This window comes from Nicotiana tomentosiformis, chromosome 7 (assembly GCF_000390325.3).
Source record: "Nicotiana tomentosiformis chromosome 7, ASM39032v3, whole genome shotgun sequence".
Taxonomy (NCBI): domain Eukaryota; kingdom Viridiplantae; phylum Streptophyta; class Magnoliopsida; order Solanales; family Solanaceae; genus Nicotiana; species Nicotiana tomentosiformis.
The window spans coordinates 130,227,545-130,239,510 of NC_090818.1; the positions used below are offsets into that span (position 1 = coordinate 130,227,545).

General features: G+C 40.7%; 1 protein-coding gene across 1 annotated transcript; it reads left to right on the plus strand.

The window, feature by feature from the left end:
• Nucleotides 1-4,045: 4,045 nt before the first annotated feature.
• Nucleotides 4,046-7,100, plus strand: LOC104119887 (uncharacterized). The gene is made up of 3 exons (XM_009631494.4): nucleotides 4,046-5,246; nucleotides 5,449-5,494; nucleotides 5,925-7,100. Exons 1-3 carry the CDS (start codon nucleotides 5,099-5,101, stop codon nucleotides 6,037-6,039), a joined length of 309 nt encoding a protein of 102 aa, XP_009629789.1. The 5' UTR covers nucleotides 4,046-5,098; the 3' UTR covers nucleotides 6,040-7,100.
• The last annotated feature ends 4,866 nt before the right edge of the window (nucleotides 7,101-11,966 follow it).

The following is an 11,966-nucleotide window of genomic DNA, read 5'->3' on the forward strand; positions in this document are numbered from 1 at the left end:
TTTTAAAACAGTATCCAAGGTTTTCGACCCTTAGCCCGAATGGCCTCGAATACCGGGGGGCACCAGGCCCTCAAATACATCGAGTTCAGATGCAACAAAGTCTTCTCACAATAATAGAGGAAAAATTGTAAAAGCCAAAATGGTCAAAATGAACCATGCTAATATAGATTGCCCCAAAACATATGTACAATGACTTGAGATTTATTATGCAACCAGCCTGCGGGCATATCGAGTTATCTCGAGTTCGAAATAAACACTCGAATATTAAGCCTACGGGCTACTTCTATATCGAGTTCGAAATACTCAGTCGACCGTTGAGCCTACGGGCTACTTCAACATCGAGTTCGAAATAATCACTCGAATATTAAGCCTACGGGCTTCCACATTATCTCGAGTTCGAAATAATCACTTGAATATTAAGCCTACGGGCTACCACATTATCTCGAGTTCGAAATAAACACTCGAATATTAAGCCCACGGGCTCTATATCGAGTTCGAAATAAACACTCAAATGTTAAAGCCTACAGGCTGCCTAGTTCGAACGAGGACCCAATCGAGTTTGAAACATTGAAAAAGCTACGTTTACTCAGAGTTTACGTTAACCACCACATTATCATCAACTCAACAAGCAAAACGTCACTCCAAATCTGATCGATCAAAATCGACCTTGTTATATATATACAAAATTGCCTACGTAATTAATTTACAGATATGGAGAGTTAGACTCTAAGCTTCTGGGTCGGGGTCTTCCCCACCCTCGGACCCGCTTTTGCTACCATCATCGTCATCATCATCAGAAGCCAAGGCTTCAGCTTCCGCTTCAAGCTCTTTTGCCTTTCTTACCTCTTCGGTAAGGTCGAAACCTCGAGCATGTATCTCCTCGAGGGTCTCCCTCCGAGATCTACACTTAACAAGTTCGGCAACCCAATGAGCTCGAGCATCGGCAATCTTCGCTGCTTCCCGGGCCTCCACCTGAGCGGCCTCAGCATCAGTTCGATATACAGCAATAGACTTATCCGCCAAAACTTTCGATGACTCAACCTCCACCTTAGCCTCAGCAAGTCGTATCTCAAGCTTATCGATTTTCTTAGCCTGAACCGACACCTTTTGCTTGACGTTTCGAAGCTGAACGTCGGATGATAATAACTTTGTTAAGATGGTTTCTTTCTCCGCTGCCAGACGGTCAATAGTCTCCTTCCACTGGTTGCATTCGGCCCGGATTTGATCGACCTCCTCTCGAAGTAGCCCGATCTTCTCGATCTTTTACTGCAACTGAGACAACGAAGGGTTAACTTCCACAGTCGAGTCGAATCCATACTTTAACAAAACGAGGCTCACCTGCTGATCGAGCTCGACCCTTTCTTCACGAACCTTAGCCAAATCCGCTTGAAGATCATTTATAACCTCCTCCTTTTTGCTACAAAGAAGCCGAAGGTCATCTCTTTCACCTAGGACCTTCCGGAGTTCGGCCTCACACTGGCTAAGATCAACTCGAAACCTACCAATGGCCTGTATAGTTAGAAACTGTCATCAACACCAATAAAACAAAGAAGGATCACCGATATCGGAACCATCAAGTATGGAAAAGAACAAAGAAGCCAAGTATGGAAGAATCATTACCCGAGTAATAAAACGCTGAGCTTCCTCTAACAAAAGAGAAGCATCACCGATATCGGAACTGTCATCAACACCAGTAAAACAATCCTTAAAAGGATCCGCTGCACCTGAGCCAGCACCAATATCGGGAGTCTTCAGCTCTCGAGCCTCCTTTAACGCCTCCTCAGAAAAAGACGGAAGAGAAGGTGAATGACCCATTGCCATTGCCCCAAGCAAATCACTCGGAGTACTTCGATCGAGACTTAGGTCTTCGGAACCAACCTTGATGGGCATGGACGTCATCGGCTCAGCAGCTCTAGCAACCTCAACTGCCTCCGTAGGTCGAACTACCAAAGCCGAGGAGCTATCTTCTTTTCTTCTTCCTCCCTCAGTCATTTGACCGAGTCGATCGAAAGGGCAATGATTTTTCTCCTCACCTTTCGAGTTTTGGGCTTAGGGTCCTCCGGCCGAGAGGAAGCCCTTCGTTTCTTTTCATTTCCCTGTTCCAGGATCGGGGACTTGTTTCCTTCATCACCGCTCGAAGGCCTCAAAACGGCATCCCTAGTTACACCTATATACAAAGGAAAAATCGATAACGAAATGAACGCAAAATAACCTCGAGGGAAACAAGAACCAAACCTCACCATGATTCTTGGCCTCCCATCTACCTTTAGCCAAATCAAGCCAAGCGCGCTCGGCATAGGATGAAGTCGAGGCTAACTTTCGAACCCAATCCTCGAGATCAGGCACAGCTTGTGGCATCCAAGGTGCAGCTGGACATCATAAAATAATATTAACAAAAACGAAAAAAGACACAAAAAGCAAACAAGTATCATTTACGGTCGAAATTCCATTTTTCAGGAAACGGTATTTTTTCCTCCGGGATAAGATCACGAGTCCTCACTCGAATATATCGACCCATCCAACCTCGATCCTTATCTTCATCGATGCTCGACATCAAAGCCTTCGATGCTCGACGATGTAGCCTAATTAGTCCACGATAAATCTGAGGCCGATACAGTCGTATAAGGTGGTTCAGAGAAAAATCCAACCCTCCGGCTTTGGTAGAGAAGAAACGCAATAAGATGACTATACGCCATAAGGAAGGATGAATTTGGCCGAGGGTGACCTGATATCTCCTGCAGAAATCAAAAATCACGGGATCGACAGCTCCCAACGTAAAGGGATATGTGTAAACACTTAAAAATCCCTCCACGTAGGTAGTGATGCTCTCATCGGAGGATGGGATTTGTAACACAACCTCAGAACCCCAGCCGCAGTCTTTTCTGACGGCCTCGAGGTGAACCTCCGCTATAGAGCACGTATACATCGATACGTGCTCACAACGACCCGGAACGGACGAAGGGTTCTCCACCCTAAAATCAGTTTTTAAAATACACGGGCCGGGAATATAATCTTGAACGGACGGCTCCGTCGGTGCCTTATCGTCACACGGCCGTGAGGAGGAAGCTTTCTCCTTGTGAGGTACGATTTTTGAAGTTTTTGCCATCAATATGAGAAGAAAAGTCGCAAAGGAAGGTGAAAGAGGGGACAGCACCAAAACTCTGGTATAAGCGACACTAAAGCAACGAAGTAGAGAAAATAATCAAAGGGAATTTGGGAAAAGAGGAAGCACAAAAGTGGAAAACATTACATGGAAAAACTATTTATAAGGCATGGCGATTCATTTCTAGCGGTGGCCGACCACCGACTGACATACATTAAATGCCTCGATAAAACCAAATCGATGGGACAGCTATCACGCACGTCATAGTCAAAGTCGATAGAAACGTCATCGTTGATTCGGTCGAACCTTAGGAAAATCACATCGTTTCTCGTCATCTCCTTTCCAAGAAACGAGGGGGCTATCTGTATACGGTTAAAACCGATCCTCGATCATGAAGATCGATCGAGAATGGCATCTCAGTCAAGGGGTATCTTCATGGAGAACCCGAACGAATTCCGAGACGGGGGCGTCGAGCTTGGGGCGTCCGAATCGACCGAGGTAACATCGACCGATACAGGTCCCGAACATCGATACCCGAAAGTGATCACCAAGCTCGAAACCAAGGCCGAGGTTCCGATCCGACACCGAGCTCGAGTCGGTATCGAGCTCACAGACAAAAATCTTTTACAACCGCACCAAATGAGAGAATCTTGGCGGGAATTAAGGAGGAGATACACCATCATGGGTCCTCCACTAGTAATATTATTCTATTATGTTGCTATAGATAAAGTAGTGATCCTTGGCTATAAAAAGGCAAGATAGATTGTAATAGAAGACATCTTCCCTGGGATTAAGAATTCATTGTGTTTATCTTTCTAAAGTTCACTAAGTATCTTTGTTCATCATTTCCTATTTTACATCATAAATACGTGTATTGTTATCTTCAGATCAAAGGAATCTACTTACCCTTAGAACCATACATAAATTCAACGTTATCCGATTTTTCGGGTAAACAATACTTTGATAGTAATTTTAAATTCTACCATCTTACACATATTTGTATCAGCATATGTTACTGCAAACCCATACGATATTTATGTAACATATTTGTGGTCTTTTATTTCTCTTTTGAGTACAACTCAGTAATAGCTCTGCAGTCTGCCATTTCTCTACACAAGCTCATCCCTCGGAGATATTGTCACTGTACTTTTTTCTTACAACATTGTAGTTCTCTTCACGGGCTATCCCCACTAGTATTGGATACAGTGGAATAAGCACTTGAGGGTATAATCGTCTTTTCAGTTTTATTTTGTATTTTTCTTTAACAATAACATGTCAAAGCCACCGCTGGATTCAACACTATCATCGACTTTACCAAATTGCTCTATGTGCTGCTTCCCATGTCTGCCAGTCTAAGGGCACGTCATGTTTTCGCTTTTGGGTAAACGTTGGGCAAATAAAAGATTTCAAGATTTCTCATGTACAATCTTCGTTCGGATTACACTTTCTTTCGCCTCTCTGTTTATACTTTCGCTCTTCGTTTTTCTTGTTGTTGCCAAATTTCCAGCTGACCACTTTTGGGTGAGTTCAGTTTATATTGTGTTATTTCCATTTTTCCCTTCTGTTTAAAACCACTTCGTCCTGAAGGGATCTGCGGTGGTAAATATTTTATTTATTTTGCGGATTTACGGATCGGAATACAGAGGTAATGATGGGGATAAGCAAGTGATTAAGCACGAATAATACTTCTCTAAGTAGTTGGTGAAACTATTTGCTAACTCTAAAGTTATTTTGGATAATAACATTATTTTTATTTGGCAATTAGTGTTGAATTGAACACGCGAGAGATGGAATATTCCAACCAAATACTGGGTAGGGAAAAATAGGATAACCAAGGATTCTTGGCCGGGACAATTTTTTTGGGTACAACCATTTCTGAAAATTGTACCCATGAGATAATTCCCAGCTTTGGTCTACGAATTCCCTTTTTGGCTGAATGAGTCTTTAGCCATTCTCATCAACAACAGATATGATTTGTTACTGTAATCGCGGCGTATGAGAAAACAAGACACTGAAGGGCTTAACCTTGCTGAAAATGCAATTGTTGTTGTCCCAGAGCAGGCAACATCATCTTTATACAAAGCAGGATTCCCAAAACAAACTGCTCTTACCATACGAGAATCTTATGCTCTTCTTGAAAAAGGTTATAATGTTGTACTCATTGTACCATACATATTGATAAAGTAGTCTTTCATTTTTCACTGGTAGAATGTGTTTGACACCTTAGTTGTCTTACATGTATGTATAAATAAAACATTGCAAATATTTTGTGCTCTTATGCTCTGTTTTTCAGTTATTAAAGCTTCACTGTACACATTTAAAGGTCTTGCCTATTTCTCTTACAGCTGCTAGCCATCAACTTTGTGCAACTACATCCCGCGATAATTACAAGTATGCGTCTAACAGATTCGCAAGTAATGTTGTTTTCTTTGATATACTTGTAACATTTTGTAAGCTAAGGAGATTTTGCTGTCAATTAAAAGTTAGATCCTTCACTACAAGAATTTCGGCTGAACTTCCTATGAGCTATATTGTCTTATATATTTTCTAGCAGATTTCTTGTCTTATTGATAGTGTCCAACCCAGGTTTTATAAACTTCAAGGAAGATAAGACAAAACCTTATCGAAGGAGCAAATTTTGAAGCGACTTTCACGATTGCAATGCTCAAGCATTGCAGGTTAATGTCATTGTGAATGTGTCTCTTACCGAATAGCTGCAAATTGAACTTTATATTGATTTTTTCCAACATTGCAAAATATGTTAGGAATGGAAGAGCACATCCCATGAAGCTAGATAACTGCTAGCTTGTTTGTTTTGCAGGAATATTCCGTGTTTCAATTACCACTACCTTGCATTTCCAGAGCTGGAGTTAAGAGTGTCTGTGCCCAAAGCAGGGTCGATGAAATTATTTATGCTGCTTGATGTTTGGCTATAAGTCCATATTTTTATTACATTACTTACCTTACATTTTGGGGCTTTAATGCTAAAATATACTATATTCGTGCTTAATTGAGTTTATTTTATGTGTAGGTACGTTGAAGACGAAATTGGGAGCAAAGTAAAAATTTTATGTGTATTTTATACACTACAAGAATGGAGTCATGATTATTTAATTAGTGGATATATTAAGGTTTAACTTTGTGTAGGAAGACAAAAGAGACAAATCAAAAAGAAGACAAAAAGAAAGACAACAACAACCCAGTATAATCCCACTAGTGGGGTCTAGGGAGGGTAGTTTGTACGCATACCTTACCCCTACCCTGGGTAGAGAGGTTGTTTCCGATAGACCCTCGGCTCCCTCCCTTCAAGAACTCCCCACCTTGCTCTTGGGGTGTGACTCGAACTCAAAACTTCTTGGTTGAAAGTGGAGGATGCTCATCGTTAGAGCAACCCACTCTTGTTGACAAAAAGAAAGAACAATGCAAAAAAATTGAAAACTAAGGAAAAGAAGACAAAAAACGTGAAATGGAAAGTGATATTTGGAATGTAGAACTGAAGAAAGAACAATGCAAAAACTGAAGCAACTCAAAAGCGAAGCAGCATCCCAGGCGGCGCGAGGTTCCCTGCTCGCGATAGAACAGGCGGAGCGAGACTCATAGCGCACATTTGAGCTTGCGAGGCAAGGCCTAGGGCAAAGTGGAGCACGCTATTAAGTTCGCGAGGCACAGTTTGTAGTGAGGGGGTTTTGGATTTTAAAAGCCTATTTCGTCTCTTATTTGATTTTGGACATGGTTATTTCGTTTGGGACTTTTTCCTACACTTATAAATAGTCATTAAACACCATTTTTAGAGTAGTTTTGCGACCGAAGGCAAGAACATCACGTGGAACCACTTTTGGAGAAGAAAATCATCTAAGTTCTTCATTCCTTTATCTTTTCTTTGTAATTTATTTATGCAAAATACTTGGAAAATTATTACTACGGATATGAGTGGCTAAGCACTCTAAGTTCTAGGGTTGTGGTTGACATAATTATTAACGTTTATTAATTACATCTTCGTTAATTCGGATTATCATCTTGTGGTTGTTTCTTTAATTCTAGCTACTAATTCACCCTACTATCTATGCTATGCTTGGGAAAGCCGTGTTTAGATTAGAGTAGAATTAGAGAAATCTTGTTTCTGAACCCGTGGCTCGGAGGAAGATTTCGCGGTTATGATAAGAATATACCTAACAGTCTTGCTTAGTTGAATACCGTATTATATTCGTTCATAATAGATTCAAGATCATAGGAATATAGGGTTGATATATTATGAATAGACGGATAGTATTGTGGGAACATGCTATTTATATAAACGATCCGGTCAACTAGCAATCATAGATAATGTGGATTAACGAGTGTAATTATTGAACTTAATAGGATTGATAAACCGACCACAACCCTGAAATTTTCATCTCCTCTGAAGTAAAATCTCATCATACGCATTTGCATTCTTGATAAATTAGTTGTTACTTGTTTAATTTCAGCAATAGTAGATTAATAGAAAAACATCACTCTTAAATAGCTTGGACAATTAATTGATTTTAGTTTGCTTAGCTAACGATCAATCTAAGTCTTTATGGGTTCGACATCCGACTTTCGAGTCACTTTATTACTTGACGACTACGTATACTTGCGTGTACTTGGGGAACCAACAAGTTTTTGGCGTCGTTTTCGGGGACTTAGTTATTGATTGTTTATCTAAGTTTAGCTTTGAATTGATTTCTGTTCAAGTTTTTAATTTTCCTATTTAGTTATTTTTTTTATTAGACTTTTACTTTTATCTTTACAGGTTTTGCTTATTTTTTTCTTTTTGTAAATATTTTTATTTTTAACAATTTAATTTTTCTCTTAATGTGTTCATAGTTCTATCAACATGACATCTGGGGATGAAATATCCGGAGGTAAGGTTATTGATGAAAACGCTTGGTTGACAGAAGACTTTTATGGCCCGTCTTTTTGGGCTTGTCATGACTTGAACTCTGGGAGGTCTGAATTTGAATATAGGAGTAAGGGTTGGTATTGGGACGAATATTCACGATTAAGAGAATATGAGGAACGACGTAATCTTCTAACAAAATTGGTGAATAATTGGTCGAAAGAGAGAGTTGATCTTGAACAAGAAATTGACAAGTTTGGCTTGGCTTTGCACAACTTGGATGCAGATTTGAGTGCAAAGGTTGATGCGTTCAACGCCCAACAATTTAATGATGAGTTGTGTGAAACTGAAAAAAATCTTCTGGACCAAATTGAGGAGCTGAAACGAGAATACCAAGCATTAGACCATACTTTTATTGATGATATCCATGTTGAGGAAAGCACTCCAAAATCATGTGAGGAAGTAGATAGTATTATATTTGAAGACTCTAATGTGTGTACATATGAGGATATAAATAGTGAAGCAATTCTAGAGTTATGGCGCATTGGTCCTTTTTTCATCCATTTTTCGACATTGTGTTTGGATGATGATATGGGAATTGAGTCATTCGAGCCTTTGGAGGAGTTAAAGGACGAGGAACAAAGTGCTTACATTCTGGAATTTATCGTGCCAAAAAGTAAAAATTACATTCCTCATCTAAAGGCCAAGAAGTGTAGAATGAAATATTTATTACTTGGCCCGGTTATACTTATAGCCCCACTACTGGAGCATAGCCGCAGAGTGAATGCCATGTTAGGGGTACAATTTATAAGTTCTAGGTGGAGGAAAAAATGGTTCAAGTCGTGTCGCGACGTTAAATCATGCGCTTGTTGGGAGGCAACCCAACTTTACTGCTTTCTTTAATTTTTATTTTTATCTTATTATTGTTATAGTGTCTGTTTTTATTTTGTAGGATTATAAGCATAGGAAGCAAAGCCATTGGAAGAGTGCAAAAGCGAGCCAGATAGTTGGAACTAGTGTGAGGTGCCCACACCAAGGACCATGCCTGCGGGAAGTCTGAGCACCCCGTGAGTCGTTATTGCTTCGTCCTTTGGCCTTTCAGGGAGTTTCTTGTCCACCCTCATTATTGTTTTGCATTATTTGTGCATTGGGGACAATGCACTCTTTTAAGTGTGGGATGGAAGAATTCTCTAAATAATTAGTAGTAGGATGTTAGAAAAAATATTAACTTCTTATTTTTGATTTCGTAGTTGTGTAGTATTTTAGTTGAGAAAAATCGGGAAAAACATATCGGAAAACAAAAGTTGAAAAATTGGACTTCTCCCGACGATGAATTTTCTAGACAGTTTTCTTGAGGGATTTGAGTCTAAAGAAAAAGGACAAAAATATTTTCTTTGTAGGTAATGTAGTAATTCCCTCTTAGTTTTTCTTTGTACCACCATTCTTTTTCAACGGTTTTGTTTGAACCGAGTGTAGGTAGTTTTTTTTAGGAGTATGAGCCATTGTGCTATGAATTGAATTGAAGAAACATCTCTTGACTTTGTTATACTTTGAGAATAGTGAGTACTTGGTTGTGACGCTTAGGCTCAGTTGTTGACTCTTGTATAAGTATCTTAAATCATATGATCTTAACTTTGCTTAACTGCCTTGACTAGAGTGTCTTGATGAGTCCAATCCTGAGTGAGTTATGTGTCATGTGTGTGTGAGCTTTGTGTGTTATTCTGTGCATTGCATTTGATGTCTAGATGTCACGACCCAAAACTAACCTCTGCCGTGATGGCGCCTATCGTGGAACTAGGCAAGCCGACTCATTTCCAAAACAAATCGATATTTTTATTTTAAAGATAATTTCAAGGTTATTTAACATAAAAACCTTCGTAAAGGAGTTCTAATCAAAATAAAAGTGCAGAAGGAAAAGCCCGATATCGGGGTGTCACTAGTCATGAGCATCTACTACAATCTGTCTAACAATATCAAGGCTAACTCAGCCTGGAAAATAGCTAAATACAACTAGAGGAAGATAAGAGGGAGAAGAGCAGGGGCTACGATCGCCAAACAGCTACCTTGCTATCTCCAAGAAAATCTGCAACCAGAACACTCAATAACCGCTACCGTGACCAGCTACACCTGAATATGCACACAAGGTGCAGGGAGTAACGTGAGTACGTCAACTCAGTAAGTAACAACAATAAATAAAGATTGAGCAGTAGTGACGAGCAATAAAGCATATAACATTCATATCGGGAAATCTCAGTAAAATACCACATGCTTTTAAAAAATAGGATTTGAATCAAAACATCTCGTTTAACCCAGTTCCAGTAAAAATTATTTAAAGATATTTTTCAACAGTTTTCAAACAGAGGAAAAGTGCAAAGGTGAGCAAAAATGATGAAATCATAAACAGCCCCTCGGGCAAAACATCACTCATAAACAGCCAATCGGGCAAACCTCACAGTCACTCGTGCCACTCGGGCATACCTCACAATCACTCTTGCCACTCGGGCATACCTCACAATCACTCATGCCTCCCAGTCACTCAGCACTCGGCACTCGCACTCAGCAGGTACATGCGCTCACTGGGGGTGTGTACAGACTCCGGAGGAGATCCTTCAGCCCAAGCGCTATAAACTGCACGGAAAACTCACGTGCTGCACGTACAACTCACGTGCCATAATAATAAAGTATGCTGCAGGCGGGCAGCCCCGATCCACACTCATCCTCACAAATCAAGCCCTCGGCCTCACTCAGTCATAAACCTCTCAAGACACTCGGGCATTTCAGTAAAATAGAGCATTCGGCCCAAAATATTTATATGCATCAAAATAGAGTCATAAAACTGAGTTATGCGGTAAACAAGTATAAACATGACTGAGTATAGATTTTCAATCGAAAACAATGAGAGGATGGTAAGAAACAGCCCCTAAGGGTCCAAACAGTATTGGCGCAAGGCCCAAACATGGCATTCAGCCCAATTTACAGAAATTCTTTCTAAAACATATAAGTATTATATGGTTTCAACAAAGTATGCAACTTTAAAGTTGCTACGGGATGGACCAAGTCACAAATCCCCAACAGTGCACGCCCACACACCCGTCACCTAGCATGTGCGTCACTAAAAAAAGTAGAATGATACAAAATCTGGGGGTTCATACCCTTAGGACTAGATTTACAATCGTTACTTACCTCAAACCGGTCAAATCTCTACCCCGCAATGCTCTTTCCTCTGGACTCGGCCTCCAAATGCTCCAAATCTATTCACAATCAGTATAATACCATCAATATACACTAATGGAATGAATTTTACCAGAAAAGCTTCAAAATTAGACCAAAATCCGAAATTGGCTCAACCCCGGCCCCTGGGCCCACGTCTCGAAATCCGACAAAATATACAAAACTAGAAAGCTCATTCACTCACGAGTCTAACCATACCAAATTCATCAAAATCCGACATTGTTTGGTCCTTCAAATCCTTTAATTACTTTCCAAAACTTTCAAGCCCTAACCCCTCATTTTCACTAATTACCATGATTAAACAATGGCAATTCACCATATATACAAGTATTAGGGCTCAAGTAACTTGCCTCAACGAAACCCCCTTGATTCCCTCTTCAAATCTCTCTCAAAAGCTTCAAAAACCGAATAGAAATGGTGAAGAATGCACCAAAATCGCGAAGGGTTCTATTTATAGTTTCTGCCCAGGTTTTTCGCACTTGCGGCCATTTTCTCGCACCTGCGGTCCAAGGAGCCGCACCTGCGCAAATCACTTAATCCCCCAGCTTCCGCACCTTCGGACACCTTTCTCGCACCTACGGACTCGCATCTGCGGTCCCTGGTGCGCATCTGCGAAACCAGCCCAAAATTCTCATCTCCGCATCTGCGCTCAAGGCCTCGCACCTGCGGGCTCGCAGATGCGGCCAATTCTTCGCACCTGCGTTCCCAGCCTTGGCCCAGCGTTGCCCGCACCTGTGCACTTCCCACGCACACCAGCGGCCTCGCACCTGCAAA

What these genes read in the sequence shown, in the direction of transcription:
- LOC104119887 (XM_009631494.4), top strand. Translation starts at nt 5,099, where the DNA reads ATGAGAAAACAAGACACTGAAGGGCTTAACCTTGCTGAAAATGCAATT. An exon ending in TTATGCTCTTCTTGAAAAAG is followed by an intron (nt 5,247 to 5,448) that starts GTTATAATGTTG and finishes TTTCTCTTACAG; the next exon opens with CTGCTAGCCATCAACTTTGT. An exon ending in ACATCCCGCGATAATTACAA is followed by an intron (nt 5,495 to 5,924) that starts GTATGCGTCTAA and finishes TTTGTTTTGCAG; the next exon opens with GAATATTCCGTGTTTCAATT.